The 19,739-nt window shown below is 47.5% G+C and overlaps 1 protein-coding gene across 1 annotated transcript in view; it reads right to left on the bottom strand.

Annotated features, from left to right (window-relative positions):
- Positions 1-19,739, bottom strand: part of LOC100286477 (myosin IE) — a gene marked incomplete at its 5' end in the record, with an annotated part of 52,365 nt that overhangs the window by 25,041 nt on the left and 7,585 nt on the right. Inside the window, 2 exon segments of the mRNA NM_001146416.1 lie at positions 1,840-1,920; positions 16,678-16,688. Coding sequence (NP_001139888.1) covers positions 1,840-1,842 — 3 coding nt within the window.

The following is a 19,739-nucleotide window of genomic DNA, read 5'->3' as shown; positions in this document are numbered from 1 at the left end:
CTCACTCTCTCACTCTCTCACTCTCTCTCTCTCACTCTCTCTCTCCCTCTCCCTCTCCCTCCCTCTCTCACTCTCTCTCACTCTCTCTCACACTCTCTCTCACACTCTCTCTCTCACTCTCCCTCACTCACTCACTCTCTCTCACTCTCTCTCTCTCACTCTCCCCCTCTCTCTCCCTCTCCCTCTCTCTCTCACTCTCCCCCTCTCTCCCTCTCTCTTCCTCTCTCTCCCTCTCTCTCTCACTCTCTCTCACTCTCTCTCTCGCACTCTCTCTCACTCTCTCTCTCTCTCACTCTCCCTCTCTCTCCCGCTCTCTCTCTCTCCCTCTCTCTCTCTCACTCTCTCTCACACTCTCTCTCTCACTCTCCCTCACTCACTCTCTCTCACTCACTCACTCTCCCACATCACCAGCATGGGACTGACACCTTGTTTTCACATACAAAATCAGATTATCCATTTGTTTGAAATTTAAACTGTACAAAACACTCAAATAAGTCAGCGACAATAAGACAGTGATTAGGTTAGACAGAGACAGAGAGAAAAAAATCTGAGTTTCAATTGATCTACAGTATCTCAGCTCTTTACCTAACATTAGGTTGTACCATAGTCATAACCACAAGTGTGAGGATGTGCTGATAAAATGGTGGACATGGTGGACAAAATCCAAAAGCTTAAAATAGCTAAGTGCTGATGTGATTGTTGATCAAGTTAAAAACGGCGCACTTTCTGCTGTGCAGTGTCAGACCTGAGAGATGCTTTGTGCTACTACTGTATTCTATTCATCATCCCTGTCACTACTGTCAGCCTGTCGCAGAGAAAGTCCTGACAGGGCATCAAAAATATATCCATCAATGAAAACGGTCTTAATGTAAGCTTAATGTAAATTTGGCTAATTCCGTTATCTTCGAAAATCTGTTGTGTTTGGGTATCCAGTTAGAGGCAGGATCTGTGCTTGGGAGTGTGAGGAGGAAGTATTGCGATAGAAACCAAAGGCCCATCTGTCTCTCTGCCAGGGCTGCTGCACTTCCCCTCTAAAGCCTCGCCACTGCATCTTGTGAAACCCTCTCGACTTTACAACACATCTCTGCTGCAGTCCCTCCTTACACCCCTGCGGTTAGACCTTACCCAGCTTCTCAGGAAAAATAGACACATCTAGTGCTCCTTTTCACATTTGATAGGACAGTTTTGAATGTTTTTGATCATGTACCTTTTCTCTCATGTCGTGTTAAAGTCATAAGAATCCAATCTCTGGTTATGAAAAGCACACACTCTTACTGAAATGTGAGTATATATCTATCCCTCTAGTGTAGGAATGCTCACCAAAACCTAGGTGGACACGAGCAGGGCTTGTCAGTCAAAGGAGGAAAGGAAACCGTCTTCTCCATTTAAGGAGTTACATTCTCTACTACTTAACGTCCACTACCCCCTGTTTTGCAACGCTTTGTTGTATGACAGTTGTTGAAAAGAGCGATAGAACATAGAAGTTATCTATTTTCCTTTCATCATCTTCACATATCTTTACCATTTCACATTATGCCCTCTTCCATTCATTGTGTAAGAATGGAACAGGTTTAAAACTCAGTCAGACACCACTGAACATCACCGTGCTTCAACATCTGTTCTAAGTCAGCAGTGCCCAGGCTTCAAAGTGCTAGCTTCAGGGCAGAATGTGAGACTTCACTGTACAGCTGTGTCAAGTGACCTCAACTTAACATATAAGGCCGTGTTTTCAGTAAGTCTGTGAGAGAGGAAAACTCAGTGTATAGCTGTAGAGAATAGACAAGCCCTAGTGAGAATCCGCATCAGTCTAAATGTGTGTGTGAGGTGGAGGTGTGTTACCATCGTGCCAGCGTTGTGTGTGCCTCTCTCTTCCTGCGGTCCTGCCTCAGCTGTCCAAAGTCCAGAGTGTGTGTGTGTGTGTGTGTGTGTGTGTGTCGGAAATCCCACACTAGACCCTCAAAGTACAGCCATCACAGTCAGGAAGTCTCCAGCACACACAGTCAGTCAGAGAGACACCAAGAAGACTTCAACATCCACAGCGTTCAAATCTACTTCCTCATACACAGACCTAGAGCGAAACAAGAACAATGAAATAGGGTGCAGGCCAGGCAGCAGGCTGTTAGCCAGCCTGCCAGCTCAATGGAGTCTGCCACTAGCACAGTCAGTGTAGTCAGCTCAGCTATCCCCATTGAGACCGTGTCTGTGCCTCGACCTAGGTTGGGCAAAACTAAACATGGCGGTGTTCGCCTTAGCAATCTCACTAGAATAAAGACCTCCTCCATTCCTGCCATTATTGAAAGAGATCGTGATACCTCACATCTCAAAATAGGGCTACTTAATGTTCAATCCCTCACTTCAAATGCAGTTATAGTCCATGAACTAATCACTGATCATAATCTTGATGTGATTGGCCTGACTGAAACATGGCTTAAGCCTGATGAATTTACTGTGTTAAATGAGGCCTCACCTCCTGGTTACACTAGTGACCATATCCCCCGTGCATCCCGCAAAGGCAGAGGTATTGCTAACATTTACGATAGCAAATTTCAATTTACAAAAAAAAAAAAAAACGACGTTTTCGTCTTTTGAGCTTCTAGTCATGAAATCTATGCAGCCTACTCAATCACTTTTTATAGCTACTGTTTACAGGCCTCCTGGGCCATATACAGCGTTCCTCACTGAGTTCCCTGAATTCCTATCGGACACTGTAGTCACAGCAGATAATATTCTAATTTTTGGTGACTTTAATATTCATATGGAAAAGTCCACAGACCCACTCCAAAAGGCTTTCGGAGCCATCATCGACTCAGTGGGTTTTGTCCAACATGTCTCTGGACCTACTCACTGCCACAGTCATACTCTGGACCTAGTTTTGTCCCGTGGAATAAATGTTTTGGATCTTAATGTTTTTCCTCATAATCCTGGACTATCGGACCACCATTTTATTACGTTTGCAATCGCAACAAATAATCTGCTCAGACCCCAACCAAGGAGCATCAAAAGCCGTGTTATAAATTCTCAGACAACCCAAAGATTCCTTGATGCCCTTCCAGACTCCCTCTGCCTACCCAAGGACATCAGAGGACAAAAATCAGTTAACCACCTAACTGAGGAACTCAAGTTAACTTTGCGCAATACCCTAGATGCAGTTGCACCCCTAAAAACTAAAAATATTTGTCATAAGAAACTAGCTCCCTGGTATACAGAAAATACACGAGCTCTGAAGCAAGCTTCCAGAAAATTGGAATGGAAATGGCGCCACACCAAACTGGAAGTCTTCCGATTAGCTTGGAAAGACAGTACCGTTCTGTATCGAAGAGCCCTCACTGCTGCTCGATCATCCTATTTTTCCAACTTAATTGAGGAAAATAAGAACAATCCGAAATGTATTTTTGATACTGTCGCAAAGCTAACTAAAAAGCAGCATTCCTGTAATGGCTGTCTTTGGAGAGAGTAGACCAAGGCGCAGCGTGGTTAGTGCTCATCATGAATTTATTAAAGATAGAACACTTTAAACAAAAAAACAAGAAACCGACAGCCAAACAGTTCTGTCAGGTGCAAAACACTAAACCGAAATTAACCACCCACAAAACCCAAAGGAAAACAGGCTGCCTTAGTATGGCTCCCAATCAGCAACAACGATATACAGCTGTCCCTGATTGAGAGCCATACCCGGCCAAAACAAAGAAATACAAAGCATAGAAAAAGGACATAGAATGCCCACCCAAATCACACCCTGACCAAACCTAAAAGGAGACATAAAAAAGGCTCTCTCAGGTCAGGGCGTGACAATTCCCCAAGAGAGGATTGCTTTCACTTCAGCAGTAATAAATTCATGAACTTCTTTGAGGAAAAGATCATGATCATTAGAAAGCAAATTACGGACTCCTCTTTAAATCCTCCAAAGCTCCGTTGTCCTGAGTCTGCACAACTCTGCCAGGACCTAGGATCAAGGGAGACACTCAAGTGTTTTAGTACTATATCTCTTTACACAATGATGAAAATAATCATGGCCTCTAAAACTTCAAGCTGCATACTGGACCCTATTCCAACTAAACTACTGAAAGAGCTGCTTCCTGTGCTTGGCCCTCCTATGTTGAACATAATAAACGGTTCTCTATCCACCGGATGTGTACCAAACTCACTAAAAGTGGCAGTAGTAAAGCCTCTCTTGAAAAAGCCAAACCTTGACCCAGAAAATATAAAAAAACTATTGGCCTATATCGAATCTTCCATTCCTCTCCAAAATTTTTGAAAAAGCTGTTGTGCAGCAACTCACTGCCTTCCTGAAGACAAACAATGTATACGAAACGCTTCAGTCTGGTTTTAGACCCAATCATAGCACTGAGACTGCACTTGTGAAGGTGGTAAATTACCTTTTAATGATGTCAGACCGAGGCTCTGCATCTGTCCTCGTGCTCCTAGATCTTAGTGCTGCCCCTGATACCATCGATCACCACATTCTTTTGGAGAGATTGGAAACCCAAATTGGTCTACATGGACAAGTTCTCGCCTGACCTTATCTGTCGGAAAGATATCAGTTTGTACATTTCGGTGTTCCTCAAGGTTCCGTTTTAGGACCACTATTGTTTTCACTATATATTTTACCTCTTGGGGATGTCATTCGAAAAAACATAATGTTAAATGTCACTGCTATGTGGATGACACACAGCTGTACATTTCAATGAAACATGGTGAAGCTCCAAAATTGCCCTCGCTAGAAACCTGTGTTTCAGACATAAGGAAGTGGATGGCTGCAAATGTTCTACTTTTAAACTCGGACAAAACAGAGATGCTTGTTCTAGGTCCCAAGAAACAAAGAGATCTTCTGTTAAATCTGACAATTAATCTTGATGGTTGTACAGTCGTCTCAAATAAAACTGTGAAGGACCTCGGCGTTACTCTGGACCCTGATCTCTCTTTTGAAGAACATATCAAGACTGTTTCAAGGGCAGCTTTTTTCCATCTACGTAACATTGCAAAAATCCGAAACTTTCTGTCCACAAATGATGCAGAAAAATTAATCCATGCTTTTGTTGCTTCTAGGATGGACTACTGCAATGCTCTACTTTCCGGCTACCCGGATAAAGCACTAAATAAACTTCAGTTAGTGCTAAATACGCCTGCTAGAATCCTGACTAGAACCCAAAAATTTGATCATATTACTCCCGTGCTAGCCTCCCTACACTGGCTTCCTGTTAAGGCAAGGGCTGATTTCAAGGTTTTACTGCTAACCTACAAAGCATTACATGGGCTTGCTCCTACCTATCTTTCCGATTTGGTCCTGCCGTACATACCTACACGTACGCTACGGTCACAAGACGCAGGCCTCCTAATTGTCCCTAGAATTTCTAAGCAAACAGCTGGAGGCAGGGCTTTCTCCTATAGAGCTCCATTTTATGGAATAGTCTGCCTACCCATGTGAGAGATGCAGACTCGGTCTCAACCTTTAAGTCTTTACTGAAGACTCATCTCTTCAGTGGGTACTATGATTGAGTGTAGTCTGGCCCAGGAGTGTGAAGGTGAACGGAAAGGCTCTGGAGCAACGAACCGCCCTTGCTGTCTCTGCCTGGCCGGTTCCCCTCTCTCCACTGGGATTCTCTGCCTCTAACCCTATTACAGGTGCTGAGTCACTGGCTTATTGGTGTTCTTCCATGCCGTCCCTAGGAGGGGTGCGTCACTTGAGTGGGTTGAGTCACTGACGTGGTCTTCCTGTCTGGGTTGGCGCCCCCCCTTGGGTTGTGCCATGGCGGAGATCTTTGTGGGCTATACTCGGCCTTGTCTCAGGATGGTAAGTTGGTGGTTGAAGATATCCCTCTAGTGGTGTGGGGGCTGTGCTTTGGCAAAGTGGGTGGGGTTATATCCTTCCTGTTTGGCCCTGTCCGGGGGTATCGTCGGATGGGCCACAGTGTCTCCTGACCCCTCCTGTCTCAGCCTCCAGTATTTATGCTGCAATAGTTTATGTGTCGGGGGGCTAGGGTCAGTCTGTTATATCTGGAGTATTTCTCCTGTCTTATCCGGTGTCCTGTGTGAATAAGTATGCTCTCTCTAATTCTCTCTTTCTCTCTCTCGGAGGACCTGAGCCTTACATGATGACTCCTTGCTGTCCCCAGTCCACCTGGCCGTGCTGCTGCTCCAGTTTCAACTGTTCTGCCTGCGGCTATGGAACCCTGACCTGTTCACCGGACGTGCCACCTGTCCCAGACCTGCTGTTTTCAACTCTTTAGAGACAGCAGGAGCGGTAGAAATACTCTCAATGATCGGCTATGAAAAGCCAACTGACATTTACTCTTGAGGTGCTGACTTGTTACACCCTCGACAACTGTGAATATTATTATTTGACCATGCTGGTCATTTATGAACATTTGAACATCTTGGCCATGTGCTGTTATAATCTCCACCCGGCACAGCCAGAAGAGGACAGGCCACCCCTCATAGCCTGGTTCCTCTCTAGGTTTCTTCCTAGGTTTTGGCCTTTCTAGGGAGTTTTTCCTAGCCACCGTGCTTCTACACCTGCATTGCTTGCTGTTTTGGGTTTTAGGCTGGGTTTCTGTACAGCACTTAGAGATATCAGCTGATGTAAGAAGGGCTATATAAATACATTTGATTTGATTTGATTTGAACTGATCTCTGACTCAGAGGACACACACTCACAGACACAATCATCCTATATCTATTGTGGCAGACCAGGGGGTTTGGTCAAGACGTTTGCACAGATCAGACACGGACAGAGTATGATTAGCTCGGTTTCAAGGGTGTTTATTAAATAATAAATCAAAAGAAAAGGATAGGTCTCCCCCATGAGACCCTCTCTGGGATACCGTGTTCTGGGCTCCGGGTCTTGCTGTATTCTGTTTGCCACACAAACTCAAACTCCCTCATCTTAACTCGGGCACCGTCTCCAACTACACGGAAGTCACCTTACTTCTCCCAGTTCTCTCCTGTGTGCTGCCCTTCTGGCAGCTTTATGGGGCTTGTACAGCTGGTGAGCAATCAGCCCTTGATTACTCACAAACTCCCCAATCAGCCCAAATTAGTCCTGGGCGGAGAGCCCATCGAGACCTGGCACGTCCCGCAGATGGAGCCATCGCCTCGCGATGTATACTCCGTCTGTCACCAGGCCTCGATGAGTCTCCACGTGGTGGCTGACCTGACACCCCCCCTTTAGCTCTGTCGGGGAGGGGACTGTCGTCAGTGCAACATACGTCTCCCTTCTCGATAAGGCATCCGCGTTTCCATGCTTCGCCCCTGACCTGTGCACAACAGAAAAAGAGAAGCGTTGAAGGGACAAGAACCACCTGGTTACCCGATCGTTTGTATCCTTTCCCCTGGCCATCCAGACCAGGGGAGCATGGTCCGTGACCAGGGTGAAGTGGGTACCCAACAGGTAATACTTGAGAGTGTTTAGCGCCCACTTCACCGCTAGACACTCTTTCTCAACAATAGAGTACTTTTTCTCTCTAGGAACCAGCTTTCTGCTGATGTACATGATGGGGTGCTCCTCCCCATCGTGTATCTGGGACAGAACGGCGCCTAGTCCCGTATCACACACATTCGTCTGGACCACCATCGGCACCTGGAAATCGGCGTTACGAGAATCGGATGGGAGCACAGCGCTTCCTTCAGAGGGCTGAACGCCGCTTCTGTCTCGTTCGTCCATTTCACTGTTTTCGGGAGGCGGCCCCTGGTTAGATCGGTGAGGGGGGAAGCTATAGCCTCAAAGTTGGGGATAAATTGGCTATAGTATCCTGACAGTCCCAGGAAGGACTTGACCTGTGTCTGGTGCGTGGAACGGGCTAGTCACGCACAGCGTGAACCTTCCTCTCCTGGGGCTTGACGTTCCCCCGTCCGATCAAATAACCCAGGTACTCCACCTCCTCGAAACCTAGTTTGCACTTCTTGGGGTTCGCGGTCAACCCGGCTTGTCTGAGCACGTCCAGTACCACCTGGAGGCACGTCAAGTGCTCTTCGCAACCTTGGCTGTGGATGATGATGTCATCCAAATAGGCCGCTGCGTACTGCTGGTGGGGTCGAAGTACTTTGTTCATCAGCCGCTGGAATGTGGGCTGGGCTCCGTGGAGACCAAACAGGAGCACCCAGTACTGATACAACCCGTCTGGTGTCGAAAACGTCGTCTTCTCCCGGGAGGAGGCTGCCAACGATACCTGCCAATATCCTTTGGTCAGGTCAAGGGTGCTGATGTACCGGGCCTTTCCCAATCGATCGATGAGCTTGTCCACCCTCGGCATGGGATATGCGTTGAACAAGCTGATGCCGTTCCCCCCCCGGAAATCGTTACAGAAGCAGAGGCTACCGTCCGGTTTGGGCACCAACACGATGGGGCTGCACCATGCACTGTGGGACTCTTCAACGAACCCCATCCTCAGCATAGCCTCCACTTCCTGTTTCACAGCCTTCCTTCCGGCCTCCGGAATCCGATATGGCCTCTTTCTTACCGTTTCGCTGAGCCAGGTACGGATGTGGTGTTCAATGAGGGTCGTGCGGCCCGGCTTCTCGGAGAACACTGCCGTGTTCCGATCGACAAGCTCCTTGAGCTCTTGCTTCTGGGCTGGGTCGAGGTCCTCATTGCTCGGGACCACCACTGGTCCCGTTGGAGTCCTGGGTCCCGACCATAACACGGCCACGGCTGTCCTCTCGTGCCACTTCTTCAACAGGTTCACGTGGTAAATCTGTTGAAGTTTCCATCTCCCCGGTTGCCGTACGCGGTAATTGACAGGTCCCATCTTCTCGACGACCTCGTATGGTTCGTGCCATGTTGCCAGGAACTTACTTTCAGCCATGGGGATTAAGACCAGCACCCAGTCTCCCACCCTGAATTCTCGGGGCTGGGCTCCCCGATTGTAGACCTGGGCTTGGGCACGTTGGGCCTTCTCCATATGTTCCCTCACGACGGGCCATATGGCTGTCATCCGCTCCCTCATCGTCTCCACGTGCTCTACCACGCTGCGTAATGGGGTCGGTTGGACTTCCCACACCTCCTTTGCGAGGTCCAGTAGGCCGCGTGGCCTCATCCAGTAGAGGAGTTTGAACGGGGAAAACCCAGTGGGGGATTGGGGTACTTCTCGGATTGAGAACATTAGGTGGGGTAGTAGCTGGTCCCAGTTCTTCCCGTCATGCTCAATGACCTTCCGCAGCATCTGTTTGAGCATTTTATTAAAGCGCTCGACGAGCCCATCCGTCTGTGGGTGAAAAATGGAGATCCGGATCTGCTTGATCTGCAGGAGGGCACACAACTCTTTCATGAGGCGGGACATAAACTCTGTACCTTGGTCTGTCAAGATCTCGTTCGGGATGCCCACCCGGCTAAAGAGGTGGAACAGCTCCCGGGCGATTCCCTTGGATATCGCCGCCCGTAGGGGAATGGCCTCGGGATACCGGGTGGCATAATCAACTATCACATGGCATAATCTACTATCACAAGGATGTACCGGTGTCCTCGTGCTGTTTTTACCAGGGGTCCCACTATGTCCATGGCGATGCGTTCAAAGGTCACCCCGATGATCGGTAGGGGGACCAATGGGCTTCGGAAGTGGACTTTCGGTGCCGTGAGTTGACACTCCAGGCAGCTGCGACAGTAGTCTTCCACGGCCCTCCTCATCCCGGGCCAGTGGAACCGGGCGGCGATCCGTTCCCGGGTCTTCTCCATTCCCAGGTGTGCCCCCAACAGGTGGGTGTGGGCCAGTTGAAGAACGGTTCCCACGTATCGTCGAGGCAGCAACAATACCTCTCGAAGTTCCCCCTGTTGGCGTGACATCTGATACAAGAGGTTATTCTTGATTTGGAAATGGGGGTATCGCCATTCACTCACCCCCAGAAGTAGCTGTCCATCCACCGCTATCACTTGGGCTGCGGCGGCTTTCAAGTTCGGATCCTCCCACTGGGCCGTCCCGAATTGTCCCCTCAGTTGGCCTCCCGCGGGGTCTTGACTGGCCCCTCGAAATCGAGGAGGGGTAGGATGGGCTCCTCCTCCAGGGGTTCGGGTTCCGGCGCCCCCTCCGACTCCAGAGCCGTAGACACATGCTGGTTAACCGGTTGCTTCCGGGCCGCACAGGCTATTGGTCGTCCCCGCTCTCTTCTTCGGCTGGCTCGTACCTTCTTCCTCAACTCGAGCCTCCCCCCATAGGGCCGCAAACAGAGGACAATCCCGTCCCACTAGGAGAGGTACCAGCAACTCTAGCACTGCGCCCACCGTCATCTGGCAGCTCCGTTGTGGTGTCACGATGTTGGTCCATACGGTTGGATACCGCTTTGTGTTACCATGAACACAGGAAATGGACATCTCCCTATCCCTTTCGGTCTCCTGGTTCAGCAGGCTCGTGGTTACGAGCATAACCATACTTCCGGAGTCCAATAGAGCTCCCGTGTCGTGTCCGTCAACCTTCACCGGGACCATGGGTGCAGTTGATTCGGGGTGCGCCCAACAGGAGGTGACATAGTTTGGTCAAGACGTTTACACAGATCAGACACATGATTCGCTCGGTTTCAAGGGTGTTTATTAAATAATAAATCAAAAGAAAAGGATAGGTCTCCCCCATGAGACCCTCTCTGGGATACCGTGTTCTGGGCTCCGGGTCTTGCTGTATTCTGTTTACCACACAAACTCAAACTCCCTCGTCTTAGCTCGGGCACCGTCTCCAACTACACAGAAGTCACCTTACTTCTCCCAGTCCTCTTCTGTGTGCTGCCCTTCTGGCAGCTTTATGGGGCTTGTACAGCTAGTGAGCAATTAGTCCTGGGCAGAGAGCCCGTCGAGACCTGGCATGTCCAGCAGATGGAGCCATCGCCGCGTGATGTATACTTCGTCTGTCACCAGGCCTCGACGAGTCTCCCCCTGGTGGCTGACCTGCTGTACGCCACACTATAGACATTGCATTTTCAATTCTTCAAACAGTCAATGTACATGTTAGGGGCTGTTATATCATACATTGTTAAAGTCAATGACAAATGTAATCTTCGATATTTATACAAAAAATAGAAATACCTTATTTACATAAGTATTCACACCTTTTGGTATGAGATTAGAAATGGAGCTCAGGTGCATCCCGTTTCCATTGATCATCCTTGAGATGTTTCTACAACTTGATTGGAGTCCACCTGTGGTAAATTCAATTAACTGGACATGATTTGGAAAGGCACACACCTGTCTATATAAGGTCCAACAATTGATCGTACACGTCAGAGCAAAAACCAAGCCATGAGGTCGAAGTAATTGTCCGTAGAGCTCCGAGACAGGAATGTGACGAGGCACAGATCTGGGAAGGGTACCAAAACATTTCTGCAGCATTATAGGTCCCCAAGAACACAGTGGCCTCCATCATTCTTAAATGGAAGATGTTTGGAACCACCAAGACTCTTCCTAAAGCTGGCCGCCTGGCCAAACTGAGCATTCGGGGGAGAAGGGCCTTGGTCAGGGAGGTGACCAAAAACCCGATGGTCACTCTGACAGAGATCCAGAGTTCCTCTGTGGAGATGGGAGAACCTCCCAGAAGGACAACCATCGTTGCAGCACTCCACCAATCAGGCCTTTATGGTAGAGTGGCCAGACAGAAGCCACTCCTCAGTAAAAGGCACATGACAGCCAGCTTGGATTTTGCCAAAAGGCACCTAAACGATTCTCAGACCATGAGAAACAAGATTCTCTGGTCTGGTAAAACCAAGATTGAACTCTTTGGCCTGAACGCCAACCGTCACGTCTGGAGGAAACCTAGCACTATCTCTGCAGTGAAGCATGGTGGTGGCAGCATCATGCTGTGGGGATGTTTTTCAGCAGCAGGGACTGAGAGACTAGTCAGGATCGAGGGAAAATGAACAGAGCAAAATACAGAGAGATCCTTTATGAAAACCTGCTCCAGACGACTCAAGAACTTAGACTGGGGTGAAGGTTCACCTTCCAACAGGACAACAACCCTAAGCACACAGCCAGGAAAATGCTGGAGTGGCTTCAGAACAAGTCTCTAAATGTCCTTGAGTGGCCTAGCCAGAGCCCGGACTTGAACCCAATCTAAAATCTTTGGAGAGACCTGAACGCTACCCATCCAACCTCAGAGGGCTTGAGAGGCTCTGCAGAGAAGAATGGAAGAAACTCCCCAAGTACAGGTGTGTCAAGCTTGTAGCGTCATACCCAAGAAGACTCGAGGCAGCAATCACTGCTTCAACAAAGTACTGTGTACAGGGTCTGAATACTTACATAAATGTATATATATATATATATATATATTTGTTTTTATAAATAAAAACTATTTTTGCTTTGTCATTATGGGGTATTGTGTGTAGATTGATGAGGGAAAAAAAATGTCATCGATTTTAGAATAAGGCTGTAACGTAACAAAACCTGGAAAAAGTCGAGGGGTCTGAATACTTTCGAATGCACTGAAACAGTGTGTTGAGCCTGTGGATCCAGAAAGATTCCCTTTGAAGAAGTTTCCTCTCAATGTCCCCACCCCTGTGTGACATATTGACCATTTATATTCCAATGTATCTCAGAGAACTAATAGGAGGCCCAGCTTGTACAAAATGAACAGCGACCAGATTTTTTTGTCTCGCCTGTCCGTATAGTGCTGCGGTGCTCACTGATCCAGGTCTTATGGCTTCTATGGGTTTTCCCTATGTAAGACAGACCACAATCAATTACATTTCAACATGTAAACAACATTGGTGGACATGCATGTAATCAGGCCTTTGATCTTAAATCTTTGTCCTGTGTGCGGGTGGGTAAATGAATCACATTTATAATTACCCTCCGGAACCTTGTCCAAGAAAGTTTCCCTTTTCTTTGGTGGATAATCCGATTTAACCTCGATGTCTCTCACGTTTGGGAGTCTTTTAACGGGGGATGTTAGTATACGTGGGGGATATTTAAATATGGGTTTCTATTGTGGGTCAGTATCAATAATGTACCAGTGCTTCCTGATAATGTCCTTAAATTCCTTCTCCAGTGGTGAGTATAGGGTGAAGCATGAGGGGACATGTTCTGTTTTTTCTTTAACTTTTGGTTGAAGGCTTTCCAGCTGTGTTAGCACTTCAAAACGATCATCGGCATGTTTTACCCAATTGTCTTTGTACACCCTTTCCTTAAACCTTTGTGTGAGGTCCTTGGTCTGTTTCTGGTAAGAAGCATCAGAGCTGCATATTTTTCTGATGCGACTGAATTGATTTACAGGGAGACTTTTAATAAGCGGACGTAGATTAAGCTGTCACCTCTAAGGAGGTTATTCCTGTCCGTAGGTTTCCTGTAGAGAGGGAGGTTTTGTTCTTAATAACCATCACATCAAGAAAACTGATTTGTGATAGATCATAGTTAATGGTGAAATGAAGATGCTTATTCATAGAGTTTAGGTAGGCATGGAATTCCAAGAGTTCTTCCCGGGTCATTGTATAGATCATGAAAATGTGATCCAAATATCTCTGAATTAGGATAATATTGGAAAGAAAGGGGTTAAGGTCTGGAAACCAATCATTCCTATATATAGGTTAGCATAATTAGGAGCCATAGTGCTTCCCATCGCTGTCCCTTTGGTCTGGAGGAAGAAGTCTCCTCTGTAGAGAAAATAGTTGGAGGTTAGTACCAGTTCAGCCAAGTCCACAATACATTTGGTGCTGGGTAGAGCTTTAGGGGGACGTTCATTGAGGTAGAACATGAGGACCTCTAGGTCACCCTGATGGGGGATGTTAGTATATAGACTGGTTACATCACAAGTACACAGAATAGACTTTTCAGGTATACGGTCCACAGATTTCAAAAGATTAATAAAATCAATAGAATCTCTGGTATACATGGGGAGAGAGATCACCCAGGGTTTCACAAAATGATTTACCAAGGTAGAGATATTCTCTGTCAGAGATCCGTTACTCACAATGGGCCTGCCTGGTTGTCATTGTCGTGTGTGTAGGTGGCAGGGAAGTCAGGCGCAGGAGAAACCAACTTGGTGTAACTGGAGTAATTTAATATTATAAAACAAACTCCAAAAAACCAACGTACATAAAAATAAACATGGGTAAAAATACCCGTCGCACACCTATACAAATACACAAACACATAACCACAAACAATCTCCGACAAGGACATGAGGGGAAACAGAGGGTTAAATACACAGCATGTAATTAATGGGATTGGAACCAGGTGTGTAGGAAGACAAGACAAAACCAATGGAAAATGAAAAATGGATCAATGATGGCTAGAAGACTGGTGACGTCGATCGCCGAGCACCACCCGAACAAGGAGGGGCATCGACTTCGGCAGAAGTCGTGACACTGGTCTAGGTGGCGTCATGCTCTTGTGAATTTTGGGGAGAGTGTATATGACAGGTTTGGTTGGGCAGTCAACTTTCATATACTCAAATTCTGTCTTTATAATTTCCCCTTTATTCAAAAATGTCGACAATTTACCATGGATCAGAGACTTGAATTGATTAGTAGGATCCTTAGGGAGTCTTTTGTCAAATTCATCATCACTAAATTGTCTCAGAATTTCCTTCAGATAGTCTGCAGCATTTAGTATCACTATTGCACCTCCTTTGTCGGCACGTTTTATGATACTGGAGTCATTTTTCAGTTCCGTAAGAGATTTTTTCTCTGTTTTGGACATATTGTGGAATACCTTGTATTCTTGTTTCTTAGCCAGGAGATGATGTACATCTTTCTCAACTAGGCGGCAATATGTTTAAAGAGAGGGATTTCTTTTGGGTGGTAAAAATGTGCTTTTCCTCTTAAAATGTGTCTTTTCCCTTGTCATATCCTCAGGGTGAGAGTCAAATTCATTGTCATTCAGGTTATCAATGGGAAAAACATTAGCACTATATGCTGTCTGGTTACTAATCTCATTCAATGGATTAACATTGGCAAGTGCATAGGGAGCAACCCCATTACCAATCTCCAACTGAGGAAAAACGTTTGTATTGGCCTGTGATGTTGGGACAAATGATAGTCCCTTGCCTAGGGCAGATTAGCATATGTATCAGATATAGACCTGTTGGACAAGTTAATTACTGTGTCTTGCTCCGCGTATGTGGGGGGTATTTTGGGTTTTGCGGTCTTCCTACTTTGACCTCTCCTGTGGCGGCTGGTAGCCTAGTGGTTAGAGCGTTGGCCCAGTAACTGAAAGATTGCTAAATCAAATCCCAGAGCTGACAAGGTAAATATCTGTTGTTCTACTCCTGAACAAGACAGTTAACCCAATGTTCCCCGGTAGGCTGTCATTGTAAATAACAATGTGTTCTTAACTGACTTGCCTAGTTAAATAAAATAAACCATTTATTGGGGTGAAGCAGGGTGGTTGTGATGACCGCACATTCGATGACGTTGTTCACCAGGAAACGGAATGGAGTTAGGCAAAGGGAAAGGTTTCAAGTGTGTGTGTGTATATATACTGCTCAAAAAAAATTAAGGGAACACTTAAACAACACATCCTAGATCTGAATGAAAGAAATAATCTTATTAAATACTTTTTTCTTTACATAGTTGAATGTGCTGACAACAAAATCACACAAAAATAATCAATGGAAATCCAATTTATCAACCCATGGAGTTCTGGATTTGGAGTCACACTCAAAATTAAAGTGGAAAACCACACTACAGGCTGATCCAACTTTGATGTAATGTCCTTAATTAAAACAAGTCAAAATGAGGCTCAGTAGTGTGTGTGGACTCCCTACAACGCCTGGGCATGCTCCTGATGAGGTGGCGGATGGTCTCCTGAGGGATCTCCTCCGAGACCTGGACTAAAGCATCCGCCAACTCCTGGACAGTCTGTGGTGCAACGTGGCGTTGGTGGATGGAGCGAGACATGATGTCCCAGATGTGCTCAATTGGATTCAGGTCTGGGGAACGGGTGGGCCAGTCCATAGCATCAATGCCTTCCTCTTGCAGGAACTGCTGACACAGTCCAGACACATGAGGTCTAGCATTGTCTTGCATTAGGAGGAACCCAGGGCCAACCGCACCAGCATATGGTCTCACAAGGGGTCTGAGGATCTCATCTCGGTACCTAATGGCAGTCAGGCTACCTCTGGCGAGCAAATGGAGGGCTGTGCGGCCCCCCAAAGAAATGCCACCCCACACCATGACTGACCCACCGCCAAACCGGTCATGCTGGAGGATGTTGCAGGCAGCAGAACGTTCTCCACGGCGTCTCCAGACTCTGTCACGTCTGTCATGTGCTCAGTGTGAACCTGCTTTCATCTGTGAAGAGCACAGGGCGCCAGTGGCGAATTTGCCAATCTTGGTGTTCTCTGGCAAATGCCAAACGTCCTGCACGGTGTTGGGCTGTAAGCACAACCCCCACCTGTGGACGTCGGGCCCTCATACCACCCTCATGGAGTCTGTTTCTGACCGTTTGAGCAGACACATGCACATTTGTGGCCTGCTGGAGGTCATTTTGCAGGGCTCTGGCAGTGCTTCTCCTGCTCCTCCTTGCACAAAGGCGGAGGTAGCGGTCCTGCTGCTGGGTTGTTGCCCTCCTACGGCCTCCTCCACGTCTCCTGATGTACTGGCCTGTCTCCTGGTAGCACCTCCATGCTCTGGACACTACGCTGACAGACACAGCAAACCTTCTTGCCACAGCTCGCATTGATGTGCCATCCTGGATGAGCTGCACTACCTGAGCCACTTGTGTGGGTTGTAGACTCCGTCTCATGCTACCACTAGAGTGAAAGCACCGCCAGCATTCAAAAGTGACCAAAACATCAGCCAGGAAGCATAGGAACTGAGAAGTGGTCTGTGGTCCCCACCTGCAGAACCACTCCTTTATTGGGGGTGTCTTGCTAATTTCCACCTGTTGTCTATTCCATTTGCACAACAGCATGTGACATTTATTGTCAATCAGTGTTGCTTCCTAAGTGGACAGTTTGATTTCACAGAAGTGTGATTGACTTGGAGTTACATTGTGTTGTTTAAGTGTTCACTTTATTTTTTTGAGCAGTGTATATATATCTGCTCCATTTAGTTATTGTGTCCCACTTCTGTAGTCTGCCTTTTAATTCGTTTTTAGTCTGCCTTTCACACAAATGTGAAAGTGTTATTGGTTGTGATTTCCATCGTGTTAATTTAGGGGTTTTTCACTTATTTTTAACTCCACTCCTGAATAAGAAACAATGTAATTAACATGAGAGTTGATTGTGACGTTCGTCGGTAGGAGTAGACCAAGGCGCAGCGTGAGTTGGGTTCATCATATTTATTGTTAAAGGAGAACCAGCAAAAACAATAAACAATACACCGACCGAAACGCTAGGCGTGCAAACACATGCAACACAAAGACAAGATCCCACAACTGACTGTGGGAAAAAGGGCTGCCTAAGTATGATTCCCAAATCAGAGACAACGAATGACAGCTGCCTCTGATTGGAAACCATACTCGGCCAATCAAAGAAAAAAACAACATAGACATACAACACATAGAATGCCCACCCCATGTCACACCCTGACCTAACCAAACAGAGAAAAACGGCTCTCTCAGGTCAGGGCGTGACATTGATGCTGTTTTTCTCTTTGTTGTAATTTTCTTTCTGGATGACCACACACCGTAGCAATCATCTTTTTTTCCATATGTAGGTATCAGTATTTGTCTCCCCCATACCCCAACTTCTTATCTTGCCAAATTGTTAATGGGTTTTGTTTACACACCTCCTTGACAGTATTTTTACACACACACTATCTACGAATGTCGTTAATCTTATGCTATTTTCCGATTTGTGAAATCTTGTCTGCCATGGTGTTCTGTGGTGTAGATGTTTATTTGTTAGTTTGTTTTGTTGTGTGTATTTCTGTGATTAATTTAGATGTTTTGTTAATTTATTATTTTATGTTTTGTTAAACAATATTAGGTTGTTTCTGGACCAGGCCTCAGATTTTTTTAACTGATTCTAAGAGGAGGGAGTGTAACAATGAACTGAAACTGAATTGAATTTAACTGAAACTGAATTGAAATGTGATTGACATACTGGCAAATCAACATGATGGGGCAGTCATGACTCCATAATCCCCTTTCTGACATCTGTCACGTCCTGACCATGGTAAGCTGTTATTTTCTATGGTAGAGTGGTCAGGGCGTGACAGGGGGTGTTTTTCTATGTTTTGTATTTCTATATTTAGGTTCTAGTTTTCTATTTCTATGTTGTTGTTTTTTGGGATGATCTCCAATTAGAGGCAGCTGGTCCTCGTTGTCTCTAATTGGAGATCATACTTAAGTAGGGTTTTTTTCCACCTGGGTTTGTGGGATCTTGTTTTTGCATAGCTTAGTAGCCTGCAGAACGTGACGTTTGTTTTTCTGTTGTTTGTTTGGTTTGTATAGTGTTCTGAGTTAAAATAAAGTATTCATCATGAGCACTCGACACGCTGCACCTTGGTCTACTTTCTACGACAAGCGTTACAGAAGATCCCACCACCAACAGACCAAGCAGCGTGATCAGGAATGGACCTGGGAATAATGCTGGACGGCAAGGGATCCTGGACGTGGGAGTAGATCCAAGCTGGATGGAATCGCCTCCCATGGGAACAGGTGGAGGCAGCGAGAGCAGAGCGGCGATGAGAAGAACTAGCCCGGCAACAAGCACAAGAGGCAGCCCCAAAAAATGTTTTGGGGGGGGGGCACACGGAGAGATTGGCAGAGTCAGGGTGGAGATCTGGGCCAACTCCCCGTGCTTACCGTGGGGGGCGAGTGATTGAGCAAGCACCGTGTTATGCGCACTGTGTCGCCAGTGAGCAGCTACAGCCCGGTGCGCTCGGTGCAAGCTTCCCACAGTTGCCATGCTAGAGTTGGCATTCAGCCAGGAAGGATTGTGCCTGCTCAGCATTCCTGGTCTCCGGTGCGTCTCTTCGGCCCAGGTTATCCTGCGCCAGCTCTACGCACTGTGTCACCAGTGTGCCTGCACAGCCCAGTCCGTCCTGTGCCAGCAACCCGCCCTTGCCGGACTAAAATAAGTATCCAGCCGGGACGGGTTGTGCCAGTCATAAGCTTCAGACCCCCAATGCGCCTCCAAGGCCCAGTATACCCTGTGCCTGCTCTGCGCACCCGAGCTCCAGCGACGTTCCCTAGTCCAGAACTCTCAGCGACGTTCCCCAGTCCGGAGTCTCCAGTGATAATCCATGGCCCGGAGCCTCCAGTGATGATCCATTGCCCAGAGCCTCCAGTGATGATCCATGCACAAAGCCTCCAGTGGTGATCCATGGCGCGGAGCCTGCAGTAAAGATCCATGGCATGGAGCCTGTAGCGACGATCCCCAGCCCGGAACCTCCTGAGACGGCCTGCAGCCTGGAACCTCCTGAGACGGCCTGCAGCCCGGAACCTCCTGAGACGGCCTGCAGCCCGGAACCTCCTGAGACGGCCGGCAGCCCGGAACCTCCTGAGACGGCCTGCAGCCCGGAACCTCCTGAGATGGCCTGCAGCCCGGAGTCTTCAGCGGCGGCCTGCAGCCCGGAACCTCCAGCGGCGGTCTGCAGTACAAAGCCTCCGGCAATGATCCACGGTCCGGTGGCACAGAAACAGAGGGATCAGCGGGCGGAGTGGGGGGTACGCCCCGAACCAGAGCCGCCTTCTCTACTGGAGGATTTCGCTGGATGATAAGGTTCTGGGTACTGCACCAGAGCCGCCGTTGACACTTGTTACCCATCCTATCCTCCCTTTTGTTTTTGTTTTTTAGTGGCATTCGGAGTCTGCACCTTTGGGGGGGGTACTGTCACGTCCTGACCATGGTAAGCTGTTATTTTCTATGGTAGCGTGGTCAGGG

Source organism: Salmo salar, chromosome 23, assembly GCF_965601325.2.
Source record: "Salmo salar chromosome 23, fSalSal1, whole genome shotgun sequence".
NCBI lineage: Eukaryota > Metazoa > Chordata > Actinopteri > Salmoniformes > Salmonidae > Salmo > Salmo salar.
Note: the sequence above shows the minus strand (reverse complement) of the source record. Positions and strands in the feature narration are given on the sequence as shown.